Source organism: Canis aureus, chromosome 27 (assembly GCF_053574225.1).
Source record: "Canis aureus isolate CA01 chromosome 27, VMU_Caureus_v.1.0, whole genome shotgun sequence".
NCBI classification, from domain to species: Eukaryota; Metazoa; Chordata; class Mammalia; order Carnivora; family Canidae; genus Canis; species Canis aureus.
In genome coordinates this window covers 9408673-9433243 of record NC_135637.1, presented here as the reverse complement: position 1 = coordinate 9433243, position 24571 = coordinate 9408673, and the positions used below count along the sequence as shown (strand labels likewise).

The window sequence follows — 24571 nt, the reverse complement described above, 5'->3', positions numbered from 1 at the left end:
AAAGACGCTCTGTGAAACATTGTGAAAGTGAGTTATGACATTTTATGCAAGCTTAATGCCCCGCCTCCCCGCCCCCCAACCTGGTCTCCACCAACAGATGGATCTGAGGCTTTCAGTGAAGCCTGCATTATCTTAACTTTCATCAATGCTTTCTTTCAAATAAAAATAATTTTGGCGATCCTTTTGTAAAATGCTTAACAAAAATCTCTGCAAATCAACATTTATGCCTTGGTGACTCACTGTGTCTTCATGACCCCTCTCTTTGAGCTCCAGGGTTTCCCATCTCAAAACTGAAAGCAAAATAAGCAAAAGTTTTTTCCTTTTTTTAAAAGATTTTACTTATTTATTTATTCATGAGACACACACACACAGAGACAGAGAGACAAAGAGACGGAGAGACAGAGAGACAGGCAGAGGGAGAAATAGGCTCCATGTAGGGAGCCCGACATGGGACTCAATCCGGGTCTCCAGGATCACACCCTGGGCTAAAGGCAGGTGCTCAACCACTGAGCCACCTGGGCTGCCCAAGTAAAAGTTTTTAACCAGGATGTTAGCAACCTCATTTATTACATGGACATGATGATGCAGTCTGCCCTCTAGGGCTGTTAATGGGATTAACTTTTGCAATGTGTATGGAGAGGTTGGCATGGTGCTTGGCAGTTCGTGGTTCCAAACAAACCTTGCCTACAAGGGCCAGTGCTAGGAATGCTCCTGGTACTTCATGTGGTTCCCATTTCACAGATGGGAAGGAGTTGTGAGTGACACACCCAGGCTTTGCTGCTATGAGCCACAATTGGTTAAAGGAAGAGGGAGTCTTGACTGTGTGGCAGGGGGTATCCAATTCATGGATTTGTTCTGGGGCACTGGGGAGTTCATTTTCCTGACTTTCTGTGTCTTCTCCACCTGTAAATATAGAAACTTATGTTGTTTTATTCATCCCTGCTACAGGAGGTGGGTGGCTATTGTTATTTTATTTTTTACAGATTTTATTTATTTTGACAGAGTATGAGCGAGAGAGAGAGCACAAGCAGGGGGAGCAGCAGAGAGAGAGGGAAAAGTAGGCTCCTCACTGAACAGGGAGCCCCATGAGGGGACTCAATGCCAGGACCCCAAGATCATGACCTGAGCTGAAGGCAGATGCTTAACAGACTGAGCCACCCAGGCACCTTCTATTGTTATTTTAAAAGTTAGCTTTTTCCCCCCTTTCATAATAAGCTACTTTAAGTCCTAATGGCTTGAAACAATAGCTATCTATTTAGCTCATGGTTCTGTGGGTTGGGTTCTGCTGAGAGGTTCTTCTGATCCTGGCTGTGCTCAGTCACATGTCTGATGATCAGCTGGCTGTTGGCTGGGGCACCATGGTTCTCCTGTGCGTGATTTACCATCATCTTCTAAGCTAGCTGAAGTGCATTTATCTGGTGGTTGTAGGATTTTAAGAGGATTTTGGATACTAACCCTTTGTTAGACATGTTCTTTGCAAATATCTTCTCCCATTCCATAGGGAAATCAATATTGCACTATATGTTAATAACTAAAATTTAAGTAAAAATTTTAAAAAGTCAAACTCATAGAGGCAGAGAGTAGAATAGTGGTTGCCAGGGGTGGGGGAGTGGGAGAAATGAGGAGTAACTACTAATAGGTAATTTAGTGGTAATGAAAAACTTGTAGAATAAGATCACCATAAGGGTTGTACAGCATCATGAATGTACTTAGTGTAACTGAATTGTAAGTATTTTAAATTACTAAAATGGTAAATTTTATGTTATGTATTTTTTTTACCACAGTAAAAATGCAAAAGGGAGAAATAATAGTGATTTCTGTTACTAGCAAGACTTATTCCTGAATATGAATATAGGAAGCAAAATAAATACTGAAGTGCTGTCTTTTTCCTCTGATTCTTCTTTTGCCAGCATTTTGTTCGATGGATGAATGGCAGCTGCATAGAATGCCCTCCTCAGAAGGGGGAGGAAGAAGAACTTGTTATTATTAGCTTTTATAATGATATTTCCATGAACCCTCAGATAATTGAACAAGCTGTTATGATCCCTCAAAACGTCCACAGGAGTCTGATCAGTCTTATGAAGTACCTCCAAAAATGGAAGGGGTATCGACATCTGTGGAAATTGGACAAAGCCATTGTGATGGAGAAGTTCGCCTCCAAGAGACCTCCTTGTGTAGCGTATGATGAAAAGTTGCAGTTCTATTCCAAGATAGCCTATGAAGTCCTGCGGCACCCTTTAATTAAGGATGAGCACTGCATCAGGCTCCAGCTAGGGCCGCTGGCAAATACAGTGCAAGAAATTGCCAAGTCCTGGGTGACCTCACTTGGAAAGCTTCTCAATGAGTCAGCAAAGGAGGAGCTCCTTAATCTCAATGAAGAGATGAAGGTAGCAGATCACCGGATTTAATGAAACTGCTTCTCACAAAAGTTAGGTCTTTATTTGGGACTGTTTTTTCTAGGTTTACTTAGTGTTCCTTGACCTCTCTTTTATAGACTCTGGCCAAAAACCTGAAGAAGAGCCCCAGTACCCTTGAAGATCTCAAGTTTGTCCTTGCAACCATTGCAGAAATTAGAAGTAAATCTCTGGTCATGGAACTGAGGTACAGGGATGTCCAGGAGCGATACCGCACCATGGCAATGTATAATGTCTTTGTGAGTGAATGATTTTCTTAAGCATTTTACAGTTGGGTTGAATTCTAAGACCCTTTTCAGAAATACTTCTCAAATATGAACTTAAGTAATAAGACTTAAGTGTAAAGCAATCCCACAGTTATTTAGGTTAATGAAAACAGATTATTTCTTGATCTGGCATGACTCAAGTAGTATTTTTTTGTAGCTTGATCTGTAACGGCACACCATGTCAATTCTCTTCTTTTATTTTCACTTGATGTTAACTCCCTTTAATAAACAGGCTTTTGTGGGGATCCCTGGGTGGCGCAGCGGTTTGGCGCCTGCCTTTGGCCCAGGGCCCGATCCTGGAGACCCGGGATCGAATCCCACATCAGGCTCCCGGTGCATGGAGCCTGCTTCTCCCTCTGCCTGTGTCTCTGCCTCTCTCTCTCTCTCTGTGACTATCATAAATAAATAAAAATTAAAAAAAAAAATAAAATAAACAGGCTTTTGCAAAAATAATAAGTGAGGGAGGGAGAGGCAGAGAGAGAGGGAGAGAGATAGTGTGATAAAAGAAATGAGTAGAAGATAAATAGTTCAATTGTCTTTATTTGGGGTCATTCAGGGTGGTTTCAAGGACCTTTAGAGGTCCATGAAAGAATTTTAGGGGGTCTAGGATCTCCATGAAACTGCATGCAAAATTTTGCATACTGTGCATCACATACACTCAGAATCAGCTGGAAAAACAGACTAGAAGAAAGAAGCAAATAGCTATTGTAAGTCTGCATTTGCATAAAACTTGTGTTTCTGCATTTATGTTGCTTGACTGCTTTGGATACCTTCATTGAGCAGTAGCCCATAAAGTTAGAGATCCTCTCCTTGGAAAAATGCACAGTATGCAAAATTTCTATATTTATGATTAAAATAAAAGTTTTCAATGTTGTCTTTAGTTTCCTTTATTAAGTAAAATTATTTAAAATTCTGTGTCTTAAAACTCCCTTATGGTCTGCTTATAGTGTCTGTGTGTCTTTTGGTTTCCTTCAAGTCATTTTGATCCTTACCCACCTCTTATTTCTGATTGAGTTCTGGATACCATACATAACAAATTTGTAGAGAGGATAGGAGGCTCCAGATGTTATATTTCATCAGAGGAGATTTGTTGCTGCTTCTGACAGCACAGCTGGATGTATCAGCAAGCTAAGATAACCTTATTTTACTTAGAGATTAAGTGTATATGAAGCTGAGTTTTAGTTTATGAAGGGCTTATCTCTCTAGGTTATCTCTCTATATTTTTTACTTATTTTTTAAAAATAATTTATTTATTTGAGAGGGAGAGAGCAAGTGTGAGGGAGAAGCAGACTCCCTGCTGAGCAGGGAGCCCAGCAGGCTGAATTCCAATCAGGACAAAGGCAGAAGCTTAACTATCTGAGCCACCCAGTCGCCCCTATCTACTTATTTTTAAAAATGATTTTATCCTGATTTTCTTTTCATTATAAATATATAATTTTTTTCTAATTCAAGCAGTTATTTTTTGTGGGTTCAAATGACCTAGCCTGCTATTTTCAGAAGCAGAAATCCCTGAGAAGTAGTTTTGACCAGAATTTCAGTTTCAAATTGCAGATCATTTATTGTTTGTTTGTTTGTTTGTTTGTTTTTTTATTAGCCTTCTGATGCAGAGAAAGAACTGGTTGACAAGATTGAAAGCATGTGGTCAAATCTGTTTAATGAATCAGTGAATGTGGAGCATGCTCTTGGGGGCATAAAGAGAACTTTCACAGAGGTACCTTTTAAATTTCGTACTTTCTGAGTAAAGACATTGACAAATATCTATTGGGATAAGTGAATGTAACCCTGCCCTTCTCAGATTACTCGAGGTGAAATATCAAACTACAGACAGCAGATAGAGGATTTTGCAAAGCGTTTTTATCGTGAAGGCCCTGGTTCTGTTGGTGATGATCTTGATAAAGGTAAGACTATTCCCATTGGACTTACTGAGATACTTGAGTATGTTTTGCTTAAGAATTTTATGGGATGATGGAATAGAGCAGTGGTCTAACCTTGCCTATACACTGGGTTCACCTGAGGATCCCAGATCTGAAAAGTCTGATCCCAAGATTTTTAAAGCTCCTATGAGATTCTAATGTGCAGCCCAGATTGAGCCCACTTAGAGGGATAATGTGAAAGAGACAGAATTTTCTTTTTCTTTTTAATTAATTAATTAATTTATTTTTTTAATTTTTATTTATTTATGATAGTCACACAGAGAGAGAGAGAGAGAGAGAGGCAGAGACACAGGCAGAGAGAGAAGCAGGCTCCATGCACCGGGAGCCCGACGTGGGATTCGATCCCGGGTCTCCAGGATCGCGCCCTGGGCCAAAGGCAGGCGCTAAACCACTGCGCCACCCAGGGATCCCATTTCTTTTTAATTTAAATTCAATTTGCCAACATATAACACCCAGTGCTCATTTCATCATGTGCCCTCCTTAATACCCGTCACCCAGTTACCCTGTCCCTCCCCTCCCCGCCCGCCACCTTCCCTTCTGCAACCCTTTGTTTATTTCCCAGAGTTAGGTGTCTTTTCTACTCAGTTTCCCACCTTCCCTTATGGTCCCTTTCATTATTTCTTATATTCCACATATGAGTGAAACCATATGAAAATTGTCTTTCTCTGAATGACTTATTTCACTCAGTATAACACCCTCCAATTCCATCCATGTCTACGTAAATGGTAGATATTCGTCCTTTCTGATAGCTGAGTTATATTCCATTGTATATATATACACCACATCTTCTTTATCCATTCATCTGTCGAAGGACATCGTGGCCCCTTCCACAGTTTGGCTATCGTGGACATAGCTGTTATGAACATTGGGGTGCAGGTGTCCCATTGTTTCACTACATCTGTATATTTGGGGTAAATACCCAGTAGTATAATTCCTGGGTTGTAGAGTAGCTCTATTTTTAACTTCTTGAGGAACCTCCACACTGGTTTCCAGAGTGACTGTATCAGGTTTCATTCCCACCAAGAGTGCAAGAGGGTTCCCCTTTCTCCACATCCTCACCGACATTTGTTGTTTCCTGTCTTATTAATTTTAGCCATTCTCACTGGTGTAAAGTGGTATCTCACTGTGGTTTTGATTTGTATTTCCCTGATGACAAGTGATGTGGAGCATTTTTCCATGTGCTTGTTGGCTATATGTATGTCTTCTTTGGAGAAATATCTGTTCATGTCTTCTGCTCATTTCTTGACTGGGTTATTTGGTTTTGGGGTGTTGAGTTTGTTAAGTTCTTTATAGATATTGGATACTAGCCCTTTATATGCCATGTCATTTGCAAATATCTTCTCCCATTCTGTAGGCTGCCTTCTGGTTTTGTTGACTGTTTCCTTGCTGTGCAGAAGCTTTTTATCTCTATGAAGTCACAATAGTTCATTATCGCTTTTGTTCCCTTGCCTTTTTAGACATGTTTTGCAAGAAGTTGCTGTGGCCAAGTTAAAAAAGGTTGCTGTTCTCCTCTAGGATTTTGATGAATTCTTGTCTCATGTTTAGATCTTCCAACCATTTTGAGTTTATCTTTGTGTATGGTGTAAGAGGATGGTCCAGTTTCATTCTTCTGCGTGTGGCTGTCAAGGTTTCCCAACACCATTTGTTAAAGAAACTGTCTTTTTTTCCATTGGGTATTTCCTGCTTTGTGGAAGAGGAGTTGACCATAAGTTGAGGGCCCATTTCTGGGTTCTCTATTCTGTTCCATTGATCTATGTGTCTATTTTTGTGCCAGTACCATACTGTCTAGATAATCACAGCTTTGTAGTATAGCTTGTCATCAGGCATTGTGATGCCTCCAGCTTTGGTTTTCTCTTTCAACATTCCTCTGGCTATTCGGGGTCTTTTCTGGTTCCATACAGATCTTAGGATTATTTGTTCCATCTCTGTGAAGAAAGTCCATGATATTTTGGTAGGGATCACATTGAATGTGTATATTGCTCTGGGTGGCATAGACATTTTCACAATATTTATTCTTGCAATCTATGAGCATGGAATGTTTTCCCTTCTCTTTGTGTCTTCCTCAATTGCTTTCATAAGTGTTCTGTAGTTTTTAGAGTATAGATCCTTTACTTCTTTGGTTAGGTTTATTCCTAGATATTTTATGGTTTTGGGTGCAACTGTAAATGGGATTGATTCCTTAATTTCTCTCTCTGAAGCTTCATTGTTAGTGTATAGAAATGTAACTGATTTCTGTGGATTAATTTTGTATCCTACCACAGTGCTGAATTGCTGTGAGTTCTAACAATTTTGGGGTGGAGTCTTTTGGGTTTTCTATGTACAGTATCATGTCATCTGCAAAGAGGGAGAGTTTGACTTCTTCTTTGCCAATTTGAATGCCTTTTATTTCTTTTTGTTGAGACAGAATTTTCTAACCTGAGAATTTTGTTTATGTACCTGGCCCTCTGGTTTCTGTTGGAGTGATGGAGAGATGAAGTTGTGGTAATTCCAAATGTGACTTCCCAGGCGATTTCTGTGGATGAAAAGATAGTTTATGTGCATTGCCTGTGATTTCTTACTCCATTTTGTGTACCTTATATTTTTAGGCACTCATTGATCTATTTATTTACTTATTCCCCAGGAGTAGAACTTTTAGCCACTTTTGAAAAGGAGCTCACGAAACACGAGAAGAACCGTCAGGAATTGGCTAATGCTGAGAAACTTTTTGATCTTCCAATTACAATGTACCCAGAGCTGCTCAAAGTGCAGAAGGAAATGAACGAACTGAGGACCATTTATGAGCTTTATGAAGGACTAAAGGTAAGTGTCCAGCCACAGACTCCACTCACTGGGGGCAGTGTGAGACCTAGGCCCAGTGGATTGTGAGGCTGCCATAATAATAGGCCTGGGGAAATTTTCATAGAAGCTCTCTCTTTGGTTCTTTTTTTTTTTTTTAAGATTGTATTTATTTATTTGACAGAGAGAAAGAGTGAGAGCACAAGCAGAGTGGGGAGCAGGCAGAGGCAGAGGGAGAAGCAGGCTCCCTACTGAGCAGAGAGTCTGATGTGGGGCTCAAACCCAGGACCCCGGGATCATGACCTGACATTTTCACAATTTTCACAAGTGTCTGTCTGGAGGCAGACACTTAATAGACTGAGCCACCTGGGTGTCCCATCTCACGGTGGCTCTTGGGAAGAAGTAATGGGGAGCAATTGCCAATGGATCTATGGTTTCCATTTGGGGTGATGAGAAAGTTTTGGAACTAGATGGTGGTGATGATTGTACTACATAGTAAATATACTTGATAACACCGAATCGTACATGTAAAACTGGTTAAAATGACAAATGAATGTATTTTACCACAATAATAAAAAAGAAAACTCTCCTTGGTGGTTGAGGCTTTGTTAGGGAGTGGGGTAAACCATTTAGCTGGAAGTGGAAATTAGAAGTAGCAAATATCATGGCATTTGGATGCCTCTCTTGAGTATATATGTTCCCCATGCAAATTCACACCATTCATTTCTTTATTACTCATCCATTCACTCTGTTCTGTACAGCCCAGCACCATGCTGCTTGGAGAATAGGGTCTGGAAAGGAGTTGCATCTGCCCATTCCATTCCTGCCCTCTTGAGGTCCCAGGAGAGATTGACTGTTGTAGTCTGGTTCTCCTGAGAAACAGAACCAATAGGTACCAAATAGACTTTTCTTTCCCTAAAGTAATCTCTCTCCCCAACATGGGGCTTGAACTCAGGACCCCCAAATCAAGAGTTGCATGCTCTACTGACTGAGCCAGCCAGGTGCCCCACCAAAAAGATTTGTTATAAGGAATTGACTCATATAGTTATGGAGACTAGAAGACCCAAGATCTGGGGTTGGCAAGCTGGAGACCCTGGAGAGCTGATGGTGGAGTGCACATTCAGGCCCGAGCTAGAAGGCAGGAGAAGACTGCTGTCCCGGCTTGAAGATAGTCTGGCAGAGAGACAGTTCTGTCTAACTCAGATTTCTTCTCTCTAGTTCTTCCCACCCACAGTGGGGAGGGAAATCTGCTTTGCTTAGGCTACTGATTCAAATGTTAACTTCACCCAGAAACACCCTGGGAAGCATTGTCCAGAATCATGTTTAGCCAAATATCTGGGCATATGTGGCTCAGTCAGGTTGACACATAAAATTGATGATTACATTGAGCCACAAACAAATCATCATCCTGCTGTGATTTGTAATAGGAATACAGTAGCTAGAGAACCATGGGGCCCAGAGGAGAAAGGATGTGGCCTAGGGAGGGACATTTGAGCAAGGCCTTGAACCAGGAGCAGGTTTTTTTCCTGGTGCAGTCATTGGATTTAGGGCCCCCCTACTCCAGCACAACCTCATTATGATTAATTACATCTGCAAAGACCTGATGTCCATATAAGGTCACATTCTGAGGTTCCAGGGGGATATGAGTTCATGAGGAGGGGCACTCTTCAGTCCAGTACACCTGGGACTGGGGTACATGGAGGAGGAGAACAAAGGGCTGAGCCTGGAGCCCTCCAACATCAAATACCCCAAGACGATGCCCCCTAAGAAGAAAAGAGAACAAGGAGTGGCCTAGGTGGTAGGAAGATGTCTTGGAAGCCAAGTGGAAAAAGCGTTTCTGGGGGGGCGTGATCCAACCACACCAAATGCATCAGATCAAGTAAGAGAGGGAGTGTGGAATAACCACCGAATTTCACATCATGGAGGCCACTGTGACCTTGGAAAGAAACATTTTGATGCAGTGGTAGCTGTGGAAGCCTAATTAGAGTGAGTCCAAGGTATTTGCCCCAAAAGAAAAGAAAGCATAGATCCCTACAAAGACTTTTACTTGAATGTTCACAGATATTTTATTTGTAATAGCCAAAACTAGAAACAACCCAAATATCCACCAAGTGAACAAATAAGGAAACTGTGTTACATCTATCCCATGGACTGCTAGAAAGTAGTAGAAAGGGTCAAACTATTGATGTACTAGGGCAGCAACATGGATGGGTCTCAAGATCATCTTGTTGAGATACCAAAGAGTACATCTTGTATGATTCCATTTGCATAAAGTTCTAGAACATGCCAATGAATTTATCATGGTGGAAAGCAGGGCAGTATTTGTCTAAGGATGGGACGGGGTGTAACAGAGTCAGGAGGAGACTTTTGAGAGCTAAGAATGACTTCACAATCTCAACTGTGGCGATGGTCTTGTGGGTGTGCACACATGCCAGTACCTAGCAAATTTGGCACTTTAAATATATCCACTTGTATATGCCAGTTAATTCTCAATAAAGATTAAAATAGACAAAGAGAATGGGAAGAGAGGAATCAGAAACACCAAATCTAGACAGCTTTCCAAATGTGTTTTGTTGCAAAGGGAAGCAGAGAGATGAGGAGTGGTGGGTGGAAGGGATGTGGGGATGGGAGAAATTACAGCAGGAGTTTGTATAGTGATGGGAATGATCCAGTAAGGAGGAAACATTCTGTGATCGGAGACAGAGGGGAGGCTTGCTTGAGGGATGTCTGATGTCCCTAAGCAAGAGGGAAAGAATGGTGTCAGCATATGGCCCGGGTAGGAGGCAATAGGATCATATGGGGAAGGCAGAGCATATGCGTAGAGATGCTTCTAGTGGGAGATGTTGAACGTTCTATTCTGATTGCTTCAGGGAGGTGCGCAGCAAGGTCGTCAGTGGAGAGGATGATGAGCAGGGAGGTTGGCTGGTTGAGGATAGTGGAGCAGGGGTGAGGTGGTGGTGTGGGAAAGAATGTCGCAGCAGCTGGGCCCGAAGGGAAAGCAGCCTTAGGGCCCTGGATTTAGACTGAGGCCTGTGAATGAGGTTGAGTGTCCTCAGCCATCGTGGTTGGTTGCCCAGGTGTAGGTGTTGAGCACTGATGAATGTCAAGGAGTGGATTTAACCACAGTTGTGGTTTTATAAACTAATCAGTGAGAGAGGGGAGGGGAAAAGGGTGGAGGGAGGAAAGGCCCTTTAATCACAGACAGGCTGTAAGTTTAGGTGTAGGAACTCCCAAGAAATACTTTTAGTTTCTTTCTGATTCATCTCATTAAATTTTTACCAAAAAATACAGTAGTGAATCATGGATGTCATTTCAACATAATCTAAAAAGTTATTTGAGCTTTTAATATCTTTTTAGAAGACAAATGAAAAATTGTAAATACATCTTAATGTCATTTTCATCTGAGTCAAAATTACCATATGTATATTTCATCAATTAACATAATATTCTGTTAAATATGTTTTGTGACTGGAAGCAACCCCATTGAGCCCAGATGTCACAGGTTGCAAATAAATGCAAAGTATCCAAGATGGTAAATTTTATGCAAGATTGTATTTTTTATGTTAAATCTCAGGAAACTACAGCACAAAAAGTCTTTTCTGTATGATAATTGGGCAGGATTATCCACACTGTAAGTATTTTGTAATCTTAGCTGCTTTTGTTGGGAAAGAGAAGCACATTAAGACGGAACCTGAATGAAGTATATGCCTTAAGTACCAAGTGGCTCTGTGATTTAAGAGAGAAGGCTGTTAACTGATTCTATACTTCTCGCTTTTCATCTGTGGAAAGGAAGACATAATTTTGGATTCTGCACCTCCTCAGGAGACAGCCTTATTTTGTCAGGGCCTTGAAAAAGTTGGAATTCTTTTGTTTGTAGTTTTGGAACCAGTAATCCATACTTCCTTTTGTGAATTTGAGGTTTTTGTAGATAGATGGGTGATAATATTTGCAAAGAAGGGAGCACGACCAGGGGTTAAGCGCTGGCTCCCCTGGTCAGAGGGTCTTATTGACAGGACTATTTCTCATCCATTTCCAGGTTGCAAAAGAAGAATGGTCTCAGACCCTCTGGATCAACCTGAATATTCAGTTCCTCCAGGAAGGAATTGAAGGTTTTCTCAGGTCTCTTAGAAAGCTACCCCGGCAGGTCCGAAACCTTTCAGTGGCCTACCATTTAGAAGCAAAAATGAAGGCATTCAAAGACTCGATTCCTCTACTTCTTGACTTAAAGCATGAAGCACTAAGAGACAGGTTTGTTTCATCCTGTTACCTGTTGTGTAAGGGGGAGGAGTTTTAGTCTAAAACATGTCTTTGCTTAGATCTGATGACAAAATCCAAAGGTCACATTTCTATGAAATTGTTTCCGTGTGAAGTTTGTTTGTTTCTTTTTAGATTTTATTTATTTATTCATGAGAGACAGAGAGAGAGAGAGAGAGAGAGGCAGAGACACAGGCAGAAGGAGAAGCAGGCTCCCTGTGGGGAACCTGATGTGGGACTCGATCCCAGGACCCCAGGATCATGACCTGAGCCAAAGGCAGATGCTCAACCACTGAGCCACCCAGATGCCCCTCTGTGTGAAGTTTCTATACAATTATCAACCACAAGGATTCTCCTGTTTTTTTTTTTTTTTTAAACAAATCCTGCCAGATGTAAACGGGCATTTGTGGTTGCTTCATTCTAATGTTTAAAATATAATAGCAGGGGATCTAGGTCAGTGCCATCCAACAGAAGTACATGACCCAGATATGTAATTTAAAATGTTTCCATTAGCTGTTTTGAAAAAGTAAAACAGGTAAAAATAATTTTAGTAATATATTTTATTTATATTTAGTAATATATATATATTTAGTATAATATATATTTAGCAATATATTTTACCTAACCCAATATGCAAACTAACCCAATATACAAATCATAGCGCAGAGCTAGGAGCACAATAAATATTTACTGAACACACGACAGCTCACAACTTACACCGGGGTCTCCAACAGGCTGAGTGAAGTGATAGAGGTCGAGATCTCTGGTCTATGTGACAGAAGTAGGTTCCAAAAAGTTAAAAGCTTCATATTCTCTTGGGTGGCCATGAAGACTAGCCATCTAAGAGCATATCTTGCTAGATATTGTTTCCTGGGTTTGGTTCTGGAAACCAATGGGATTTTGGAAAACTTTGGAAATGTAATTCCAATGATGTCCTCATTTATAATGGGATTTGCCTTGTGATTTAAGCAGGAATAATTAAATTCATCACTAAATCCAGGAAGCATGAAGTTTTTATTTTGGATGCACTTTCAGGCATTGGAAAGAGCTTATGGAAAAAACAGGTGTATTTTTTGAGATGACAGAGACGTTCACCTTGGAAAACATGTTTGCTATGGAACTTCACAAACACACGGATGTTCTCAATGAGATTGTAATGGCTGCTGTCAAAGAGATTGCCATTGAGAAAGTAAGACTCTTTTTAGATATAAAAACAGTTTAGGGGCAGCCCTGGTGGCGCAGCGGTTTGGCGCCGCCTGCAGCCCGGGGCGTGATCCTGGAGACCCGGGATTGAGTCCCACATCAGGCTTCCTGCATGGAGCCTGCTTCTCCCTCTGCTCGTGTCTCTGCCTCTCTCTCGCTCTCTATGAATACATAAATAAATCTTTTTAAAAAAAAATAAAAATAAATAAAAACAGTTTAGAAAAAAGAGAATTATTTTTATTTCATTTAAATTTCAGTACAGTTAATACACAGTGTCGTATTTGTTTCAGAGAATTATTATTATTATTATTTTTAAAGATTTATTTGAGAAAGAGAGAATGAGCAGAGGGAGGGGCAGAGAGAGAGGGAGAAGCAGACTCTCCATTGAGCAGGGAGCCATACTTGGGGCTCATTTCCAGGACCCTGAGCTCATGACCTGAGCTGAAGGCAGGTGCTTACTCAACTAGGCCACCCAGGTCCCCTAGAGAATTATTTTTTGGGGGGGGGGCAAAGAGAAAATGTTTGTTTTGGTACTCATTGTATTCAAGTAATAAAGAATTGTTTGCTCTAGAAATAGGATTTCTGCTTGGTTAAATTTTTTATTCTAAATTATGGTTTCTCACTTCCAATGTATTTATTAAATGTATCAATGGATGTTCATGGTAGAAAACTGAGAAAATAAATCACTTATAATTCTACCACCTAAAGATAATTATTAGTAACATTTCAGTGTATCTCCTTGAATACTTAAAAGTGTGTAGACACATGCTTACATATACCTCTACACACCTACACAAACTATACATAGTCATGCACAAACATGTATAAACACACATACATGTATATATATACATGTATATAAATGCATATACCACATATACATATGTATGCAATATACACATATATGGATCACATACACATAAATATTGATACAGCTGTTTTTTGAAAATACAATCATTAATAGGCATATTACTTTGTGATCTGATTTTCTTTGCTTAATGGTAAACATAGGGGTAGGATCGCACAGGGGGCAGGGAGGTGGACTAGGAAATTTAGACCTTGGTTCTGGTGCTGAGTGACCTGACCAAGCTCTCTGAGCACCCAGTACCCATCTCTATAAAATGTGGGTAATAATCCTTATTTCACTAAGCTGCTTTGACAGAAGGCAATCCAAATGCAATGTGCTTACCTGGCACACAGCAAGTGCTTGGTAAGTGATGTTGGGGTCACCATGACAGAGTTTCTACTTACCGGAAAACTGACCCTGACTCTGGGTTGAGCAACTGACCAAAGGCAAGCTCAGGGAGTTGCAATTGGGTTGGGATTTTGTTTTTCCAATGTCTGTGCCCAAACTTCTCTTTTTTATATTCTGACCAGGCTGTGAAGGAAATCCTGGACACGTGGGAAAGTATGAAGTTTGCTGTGGTCAAGTATTTCAAAGGCACACAGGAGCGAGGCTACATTTTGGGGTCTGTCGACGAAATCATCCAGTGTCTTGATGACAACACTGTCAACCTGCAAAGCATCTCGGGAAGCAGATTTGTGGGGCCTTTTCTTCAAACTGTTCACAAATGGGAAAAAACGCTTTCTCTGATAGGGGAAGTCATTGAGGTGAGAGAAAAGTAGGATAGCACTTTCATAGGAGAATATTTTGTGCTCAGTCCCTGGTGATCCTCCAATGTACTTTTTCTGGCTTGATTTATTTTGGGGTTGTATGTGCATGATTAGAAGAGTCAATCTGAGGTTTAATTTCAATGAATGCATTTTTAACTTCCATGATTCTTAATTGGTTCTTTCTTGTATGTCCCTATTCTTGTTTAATACTATCCTGTTCTTGTTGCCAGGATACTTTCACCTCCTTTATCTCATTGACAAATTTAAACATATTTAAAGCTTTTTCAGATTTCTCCATATTTATTCTTTTCCCAGGCCAAAATTTTCCTTTTCTTTTAAAATCTATGTGTATGTGACTATCTTTCATGATAGTGCGTTTTTCTCTGATCTATTATTTTTAAAATTAATCTTACATAAATTTTTTTGCCTGTGCTTGCTTCACTTCATCATGTGTTTCTGTAGTTTTTCCAAGTTGGCCTGTCATAGTGGACAACACCAAACCAGGTCTTATATTAGGTGGCTTGGGCTTTCTTCTTCTTTTTTTTAAAAGATTTTATTTATTTATGAGAGATACACAGAGAGAGGCAGAGACATAGGCAGAAGGAGAAGTAGGTTCAATGTGGAGGCCAACGCAGGACTTGATCCCAGGACCCTGAGATCAGGACCTGAGTTAAAGGCAGATGCTCAACCACTAAGCCACCCAGGTGCCCTCCTCTTGTGGGAAATACTAGTCCAGACTTCTGTGAGCAACCCAGGCTCATCTCACCATTTTTGTGTGGCTGCCTCTTTTCCCTCCCCAGACCACAGGGGTTGTTCTAGGCCACAACTTGAGTTTTGGGTGGGATGATACCAACACTGGTTCACTGGCTAGGGATGTGGTCCAAGCCCTCACTGCCCTCAAGCATGGGCTTCCTTTGCTTGCTTTTTTTTGTCTATTACTTTAAATTAGGTTTTGCTCTTTATTTTATCTTTGATTTTCCTTCATTATTTTTTATTTGATTTTTCTTCACTGTTTAAAGTTTTCTCCATTACTTAAAAATATTTTTATTTTTCTTCATTATTTTTCTTTTTTCTTCTCTTTTCTTCATTAAAATTAAAAAAATAGATGTGAAATTTACATAACAAAATTAATCATTTTATTTATTTAAAGATTTTATTTATTTGAGAGAGAGTGTGTGTGTGAGAGAGAGAACACAAGCAATGGAGAGTGGTAGAAGGAGAGAGAGAAGCAGACTCTTCACTTAGCAGGGAGTCTAATATGGGACTCACTGGGATCATGACCTGAGCTGAAGGCAGATGCTTAACAGACTGAGCCACCCAGGTGCCATATTTTATTTATTTTTAAAAAGATTTATTTATTTTAGAGAGGATGGGAGAGGCAGAGGGAGAGAGAGAATCCTCAAACAGACTCCCTCCTGAGCACAGAGCCTGATGTGGGGCTCAGTCTCATGACCCTGAGACTGTGACCTGAGCCGAAACCAAAAGTCAGACGCTTAACCAACTGAGCCACCCAGGTGCCCCTGTCTGGGCTTTTTTTTTTTTTTATGATTTGTCCTTTGTTCCTCTGGGTTATAGGGCTCCAACCCTGCTTATAACTAGAAGCTTCTTCCTTGTCCTGGGCTAGTGTGGAGAGTTTTCTTTTGCTTTTGAGTTTTCTTTTGCTTTGTATCTTAAAATATTTAGCTATGATTTCTCTATTGTTCTTATATATTTGGAAAGGAGTGTATGCACTCACTCTGCCATCTTGCCTGGGAAGACTTTTGACCTGTGTTAATGTGACTCCGTCCCCTGTTAGAGTGGGATTTTACCATACGTACTTTGAGGTACCTGTGCTAACATTAATGTTGTGCATTTCCAGATATGGATGTTGGTTCAGAGGAAATGGATGTATCTTGAAAGCATTTTTATCGGTGGAGATATCAGGTCACAACTTCCAGATGAGGCAAAGAAGTTTGACAACATCGATAGGATATTTAAAAGGGCAAGTGATTGGCTTCTATTTTAGTCACGAAAGCACAGTTATTTGAGATACTTTTACTTATGTTTCTGCATGTAGTATTTTGTCTGTTAAGTAGCTTCTGGATTTTTTTAAGTTTTTTTTTTTTTTTTTTTAAGTAATCTCTACACCCAACATGGGACTTGAACTCATGACTCTGAGATTGAGTTACATGCTCTTCTAACTGAGCCAGCCAGACACCCAAATCCTGAATTTTTAAAAATCATTACATATGACTTTAATCTGTTCAGTAGAAATTTCTGTTTGGTTTCAAGCCACTGGCATATGACACTTTAACTTTTTTATACTTATTTTTTATTATAAAAGAAATACTTGCTTAAAAGCTTGGAAAATGTAAAAAGGTAGGAAAAAAATGTGTCTTCTAGACTTCCATCATCTCGATGTGACCACTTCAATATGCCGTATATTTCTTTTGTCTTTTTTTTCTGTGTACATGGGTTTAAACACACAATGTTAATAGTATTTTGTATAATTTTTTCTAATTTTCTTTTAATATTATGAGAAAGTTATTTGATATTATGAAACTGAGAAAAGATTTTAATGCCTTTATATAATGTTCCAGTGAGTGGCTTGACATTACTTTAGTTGATTGTTATAACGAGGCATCTTGTTTGAAGAGGAATTCTTTGCTTTCATAAATAATTTATGGGCTTGTGCCTTGTGTCTTTTCATTTAGGATGAATATCTTATGGGAGATTGTTGGAAAGTAAATTGCCTGTGAAGAAGTATTGCCCATTTTAAAGTCCTTTTTGGAAAGGGTTGTGCCCGTCATCGCTGCCCTTAAGCCATTAGTGGGATGAAGGTCTTAACCCAGAGCTGCCTGCCCTCATTTGGGTCTCCTTTATCCATTAGAGTTGATAATATTTCCTTATTCATTTGCATAAGCTTTTTTTTGAAACTTAAGAAAAAAATCACACAGTGGATATTTATTATAGAAGGATTTAGAAACTATAAAAAAAAGCAAAAAAATTACCTATAATCCCACACCCAAGATAACCGTTTTGACAGGTTAACATATATATTTCCAGAATTTGTTTATTCCTGTGTCAACATATAAATAAATATTCCATAAAATAATATCATTCTTACCAATATGATCATTTAAAAAATATACATCTTTTTAAAAAGATGTTATTTATTTATTCATGAGAGACACACAGAGAGAGGCAGAAACATAGGCAGAGGGAGAGACAGGCTCCCTGTGGGGAGCCCAATGTGGGACTCTATCCCAGGACCCCAGGATCACAACTTGAGCCAAAGGCAGACACTCAACCACTGAGCCACCCAGGGGCCCCTGACATATACATCTTTGACATTACATTAGTTGATTGTTGTAAGGAGACACCTTATTCGAAAAGGAATTCTTTGCTTTCATAAATAACTTGTGGGCTTGTGCCTTGCAAATAAAAAAATTATTATATTTGACATAAACATCTAAATTATCACTTTCAGCCAACGACTGACCCAGTTTCCTATTGGATGTTTGGGGTATTTCCCTTCCCATCACCTGCCTCCTTGTGCCCCTGTAAAGAGGGCTGGAGTGAATATTCCAGGACATGCAGGTGGCCCTAAGTGGTGTTGCAGGCTTCATTCATCCCTGAATGTTGACGGAGGGCCTTCTATGTGCAGACACTGTTGTTGGCCCATAGGGCACACCAGTGAGCAAGAGAGATTATAAATCCCTGCCTCAGACAGCTGACCTTCTAGTGGGAGGATGGAAAAAATTAACACCAGAGATGAGTAAATGATCTAAAGTTCTCTAGCAGGTGATAGGGACCTTTATGCCGCATTGGCCCTCCAAAAGCTGTGGTTCAGGGGCTTGTTGGTTGTTTTCTGTTGTGCTGGGGGCTCTGGCCACTGCTCACCCCAGGGGCCAGAGCAGTTGCCCACCCCACCCCCACTTCCCCAGCCTGGCCTGACAGCTCCCCTCTCACCCTCCTCCAGATCATGGGCGAGACCTTAAAGGACCCCGTGATCAAGAGATGCTGCGAGGCCCCGAACCGCCTGGCCGACTTGCAGCACATCAGTGAGGGCCTCGAGAAATGCCAGAAGAGCTTGAACGACTACTTAGATAGCAAGAGAAACGCTTTCCCGAGGTTCTTCTTCATTTCTGACGATGAGCTGCTCAGCATCCTGGGGAATAGCGACCCACTGTGCGTCCAGGAACACATGATCAAGGTAGGCGCCTCCTGTCCCGCCCCCACCCCCACCCCTACCCCCACCTCAGGGAGCAGCTGCAGATGCTGTCACTGTGTCACGTGATCTGTTCCATTCCACGTCTCTGCGCAGTTGGCTTGGCACCGGGAAATGCTGCTGGGCTTTTATCAGAAACTTAAATGTCATGAAATCCACTTAGTCTGAAATCACACAAAGATTCCACTGTTATTTGTTGCCATTTATTTTTCTGTAGTCCAAAAACATTTTTTTTTAGAAACTAAAAAGAAGATAGCAATATACAAAGACTAATATAATAAGCTGGGAGGTGATATAGTATAGGGCTTCAGCATGTGGACTCTGGAGCCAGACTGCCTGGGTTCAAATCTGGACCCCACACAGATTTGCTATGTGACTTTTGGCAAGTTACTTAACTTCTCTGGGCAGCAGTTTTTCTTTCTTTCTTTCTTTCTTTCTTTCTTTCTTTCTTTCTTTCTTTCTTTCTTTCTTTCTTTCTTTCTTTCCTTTCTTTTCTTTCTTTTTCTTTTCTTTCTTTTCTTTCTTCCTTCCTTCCTTCTTTCTTTCCTTTCCTTTCCTTTCCTTTCCTTTCCTTTCCTTTCCTTTCCTTTCCTTTCCTTTCCTTTCCTCCCTCCCTCCCTCCCTCCCTCCCTCCCTTCCTTCCTTCCTTCCATCCATCTGTCCTTCCTTCCTTTCAAGATTTTATTTATTATTTGAGAGAGAGTGACTACACAGAGGGAGAGGGAAAAGCAGGCTCCCCACTGAGCAGGGAGCCTGACATGGGGCTTGATCCCAGCACCCTGAGATCATGACCTGAGCCAAAGGCAGATGCTTCACTGACTGAACCACCCAGGTGCCCATTGGTTTCTTATATCTGTATGGGGGTAACTCCAATAGTTACCTGCTTCAGTGGAGTTGTTATTAAGATTAAATGAGTTTGTGTTTGTAAACTACTTAGTACCAGTCCTAGGATGTTGGCTAAATTACCTTATCCACCACCCAGAACTCACTGGTAACCAGCTTGTTACCAGTTAGTCCTGTTTGCTTCCTCCCACCCCCCCTGTCTTTGTGAAACAAGGCTGTAGAGAAAAAGTTGCTATACTCTCTGTCCCTTCTCCCCATCACAACTCTCCCTCCCCTTTCAAGAGGCAGCCACTAGCATGAATGTGTTGTGGTTCCTTCCAGCCCGTGATTTGCATACTTGGACACAAATGTATGTGTATCCACAAACAGTACTGCCTGGCGGGAAACAATAGACAAAACTGTCTCTGGTGATACCAGCCAGAGCATGGCCAGAACGAACTTTCGATCTGCCGGTCAAAGCTCTATATTTAGTGTCAGCCTGGGCTAGGTGTTCTCCACCTTGGCCATGTTGGTGGTTGGGTCAGATATTGCTCAGCACTGTGTGTGGATGTGTGGGGGTGGTAGGGGGCCACCCTGTGCGCTGTATCCTGGCTTCTACCCTCAGGAAGCCAGGAGCATTGCTCTCTAGTCACAACAACCAGAAGTGTCATTGCTGACACTGACATTGCCCTAGTGTCCCCCCCACCCCACCCTGTGGGGGCAGAACCACTGTGGTTATGAATCAGCATTGTAGAAGAATCCCTTTATTCTAAATAAACAAAGCATTTGGGATCAAGGACATAGCTCCATTACTTTCCCTTGTTAATACTGATGTCCTTATTATACTAAAATTCTTGTTTTTGGTCATATGTGTTCCTTTCTCAAAGTGAAGTTTTATATTTTGTTTCTACTTTTGTAAGCAAATATTTCACTGCTTTAGAAAATCATGTATTAGGAGCACTTCGTTTACTGGTAGCCCCTGGTGCAAACTTCTGGTTTTCTCCTTGGAAGCCTGTTGCCTTCGCCTTCTCTGACTTGCAGAGTGCTTTGTCTTCTATCCTGGGTCCTAAAAGACTCATTTTTCTGAGTATCATCCTGATGAATAACAGAAACGATGGGCATGTGTTTGCCATGCCAGCGACCTTTCCCACACGGTGTCTGCTTTGACCCTCCCAACCTCTTCTTGTAAGTGCTGTAATTATGTCTGATCCAGGATGAGAGAAGAGAAGCAGCTTGCCCCAGGTCACCTGGTTGGGACGTGGGGGGCTTCAAGTGCACATCTAACTCCTCTGCCCCTGGGGTGTTGAATCTCACCGCCGGTCTGTGTCTCCTGGGTCCAGATACCTCTCCATAGCCGCATACGCTCCAGAATCTCAAGTGTAGGGAGGGAGCATATCTTCTTTTCCTTCCTTCCTTTTGAACCCCAAACAGACGTTTATGCACTGCGGATAGACGCAAGCAGCCACTGTGTGTCCCTGTTTCGTGCTGTGTCCCTGTGGCTCCTGTGTGTGACAGAGCGCTGGCCACAGGCCCTTCTGTGGGCCACTATCCTGTGTTGTCACAGGGTGGACTGTCCCACTGTATTTCAGATGTATGACAACATAGCTCTGCTGAGGTTTAACGATGGTGAGAATGGAGAGAAGCTGGTGTCTGCCATGATTTCAGCAGAAGGGGAAGTCATGGAGTTCCGCAAGATCATCCGGGCTGAGGGGCGTGTGGAGGACTGGATGACGGCCGTTTTGAACGAGATGCGGAGGACCAACCGGCTGATCACCAAAGAGGCTATTTTTAGATACTGTGAAGACAGAAGCAGGTAGGGTGGCGAATGGAACACGTGTCACTGTATCATATCATGTATGACATCATATCATCATAGTCATGATGGGTTAATATTAAGGGCTTGGAATAGATCAAATGACATTCCGAATGAAGTTTTCTTTTCTTGCAATAGCTAAGCTAGCCTGTGCATTGTCTGTCTTTAAAAGATCACCTAGTCCAGAACTTCTCAAAGTGTGGTGGCATCTGGACCAGCAGTATGAGGGCCTCTGGGGGGCTTGTTAGAAATCCAGATGCCTGGGCCCTCCCCCAAACCTGCCTCACCAGAAACTCTGGGGGTGGGGCTGCCCATGTATTTTATAAGCCCCTCCCCAGGGATTCTGAGTACACTCAAGTGTGAGAGCCACTGACCTGGTGACTGGACAAGAACCAGGTGTTCAGGAGGGTTAATCTGTGTTAAGGAGTAGAGTTGTTTCTAAAATATTTAGCGATCTCAATCACACCTTGATTTTTGTGGCCTGAAAAGAATCTAGGCACCTGCTTCTTTATTGCCAAGAGGGCAGGTTTTATTATTTGTTATTTATTTATTTATTTATTTATTTATTTATTTATTTATTTATTTATTTATTTATTTATTTATTTATGAGAGAGAGAGAGGCAGAGACACAGGCAGAGGGAGAAGCAGGCCCCATGCCAGGAGCCTGACGCGGGACTCGATCCCGGGACTCCAGGATCGCGCTCTGGGCCAAAGGCAGGTGCCAAACCACTGAGCCACCCAGGGATCCCAAGAGGGCAGGTTTTAATGTGTGGTTGAGCACCAAGTACATAAAGCATCTTTGGATAATGTGTTCTGTTAGATTTAGATGGGATTATATTTGGCAGGCCTTTATGCAGATTTAAACCTCTATTATTATCAAGAATACTATCCTCTTGATTTTATACACTACCTTTTTGGTTTTATAAACTGAAAACATCTATTTAATAACTTATTAGAGAATAAGTTGGTAGGATTGGTAGGATTATGATCCTTCTATTTTTAGGTACTGTAAGAATTGTAATACCTTATGTAATCAGGTATATATAGATCTGTTCAGTGGTGTGCAGGTAAAGTGGATTTCTGAAAAAAGGAAAAAAAAAAGCTTTGATTTAGAGAATTCATCAATATTCGTGGTGTAAATATTCCCACCATGGCTGTTTTCAAAGTTAAGTGGAATAATGGTAAGTGGCTTGAACATCAGACTGCAAAATTCTTGACAATTTGAAAGTGAACTCTTGAGAACTGATAGGAGGTGGCTCTAGCACATTATCAGCTATATTTATTGATTGAACTAATATTTATCGGATTCCTGCTATGAGCTTATCACTGTGGTATATGCCCTTACAAAGCTGAACTAGATAGGGGCACCTGGGTGAGCATCTGCCTTTGGCTCAGGTCATGATCCTGGGGTCCCGGGATTGAGTCCCACATCGGGCTCCCCGTGGGGAGCCTGCTTCTCCCTCTCCCTATGTCTCTGCCTCTCTCTCTGTGTCTCTCATGAATAAATAAATAAAATCTAAAAAAACAAAACAAAAGAAAAAACAACAAACAAAAAAACCCCAAAGCTGAACTAGACAGAAATCACCAGCCTCTGGAAGTAGTGATCACTGAGTATTTTGAAGTCTCCTTCATGCTTCCAGATTAGGTGAATTTTGCACCAACATTAGTTTTATCTACATCATAACTACCACCTTGCCAAGGCATTGCTGTGTGTCACAGGGTGTGGTTGGCAGGAGACAGAGTAAGAGAAAGCACTGCGAAGTGTCTGTGCCACCCTGTTCCTCCCCAAATTACCATGGGATCGAAAAGAGTAGAAGAGAGTAGTGAGTAATACCCAGGAAGCTATAATAAAGCAACATGGGTGGTGTGGTCAGAGATTATTTAGTTTTTTGTTGGAATTTTTTTAAAAGATTTTATTTATTTATTCATGAGAGACACAGAGACAGAGAGAGAGGCAGAGACACAGGCAGAGGGAGAAACAGGCTCCATGCAGGGTGCCTGATGTGGAACTCGATTCTGGGTCTCCAAGATCACACCCTGGGCTGAAGGCAGCACTAAACCGCTGAGCCACCCGGGCTTCCCTTTTTGTTGGAATTTTAAAAAAATGTAAAAATTCTTATAATATGCTCATAATACTAAGTCACTCTGAACATCTGTACAGGCATATTTTAGAAGTCATCTAGCATCTTTCTGCACAGTCACCTCTACCTCTGTTGTGTGTGCATGTCGCCGGGCTTGTATTTTCCTGTCCAGTGGAAGAGTTACTGTCATTTGCTTACCTAGAGCCCGTATGTTGCCTTCTCCATTATAGATCAAAGAAACACATTCTGACGGCAACCGGTATCTGGTGTCGGTCCCTGGTACAAGATCTCAAACAGGCGTGCTTTTTCCTTTAGAGTCGACTGGATGCTCCTATATCAAGGGATGGTGGTGCTGGCCGCCAGCCAGGTGTGGTGGACCTGGGAGGTGGAGGACGTCTTCCACAAAGTGCAGAAGGGGGAGAAGCAGGCCATGAAGGAGTACGGCAAGAAAATGCACCAGCAGATTGATGAGTTGGTCACTCGGATCACCATGCCCTTAAACAAAAATGACAGAAAGAAATACAACACGGTTCTCATCATTGACGTGCATGCCAGAGATATAGTCGATTCTTTCATAAGAGACAGGTCGGGACCTGTGGGGAACGGGGCGGGGGGCAGCATGTCCCAGGGCGTCCACCACCTTGCTTGTTTTCCTCGACGTCTTCTCCCACGTCTCCTCCTTCCAGCATTCTCGAGGCCCGGGAGTTTGAATGGGAAAGTCAGCTGCGGTTTTACTGGGACCGGGAACCGGATGAGCTGAACATCCGTCAGTGCACGGGCACATTCAGCTACGGCTATGAGTACATGGGCCTGAATGGGAGGTTGGTCATCACGCCGCTCACAGACCGGATTTACCTGACTCTCACCCAGGTGATGGGCTGTGGTCATTCGCCGCCTGTGGTTATGGGTTGTTCTCTAAGCATGATTAGGGTGACTGGGGATATCTCTACTGGGTTGACCAGTGTCCCTCCCTTCCAATTCATGTCCACACTAGGAACCTCCGATGTGACCTTATTTAGAAGTCGGGTCTTTGTAGATTTAATAAGTGAAGGATTGAGAACATCCTGGATTAGGGCCATAAGTCCGATGACTAGTGTCCTTGGAAGAAGAGGAGAGGACAGAGAGGCAGGAAAGGTGATGCTAAGACAGAGGTGGGGATTGGAGTGATGTGGCCAAAGCCAAGGA

General features: G+C 41.7%; 1 protein-coding gene across 4 annotated transcripts in view; it reads left to right on the top strand.

Moving 5' to 3' along the window:
* Positions 1 to 24571, top strand: part of DNAH10 (dynein axonemal heavy chain 10) — a 133421-nt gene that overhangs the window by 37659 nt on the left and 71191 nt on the right. For all 4 annotated transcript variants that reach the window (XM_077875303.1, XM_077875300.1, XM_077875301.1 and 1 more), the window contains 13 exons: positions 1911 to 2387; positions 2495 to 2653; positions 4275 to 4391; positions 4476 to 4578; positions 7235 to 7413; positions 11426 to 11637; positions 12679 to 12832; positions 14224 to 14457; positions 16319 to 16441; positions 18422 to 18655; positions 21082 to 21305; positions 23702 to 23971; positions 24073 to 24256. In XM_077875303.1, coding sequence (XP_077731429.1) covers positions 1911 to 2387; positions 2495 to 2653; positions 4275 to 4391; positions 4476 to 4578; positions 7235 to 7413; positions 11426 to 11637; positions 12679 to 12832; positions 14224 to 14457; positions 16319 to 16441; positions 18422 to 18655; positions 21082 to 21305; positions 23702 to 23971; positions 24073 to 24256 — 2670 coding nt within the window. The remainder of the gene's footprint in view (positions 1 to 1910; positions 2388 to 2494; positions 2654 to 4274; positions 4392 to 4475; positions 4579 to 7234; positions 7414 to 11425; positions 11638 to 12678; positions 12833 to 14223; positions 14458 to 16318; positions 16442 to 18421; positions 18656 to 21081; positions 21306 to 23701; positions 23972 to 24072; positions 24257 to 24571) is intronic.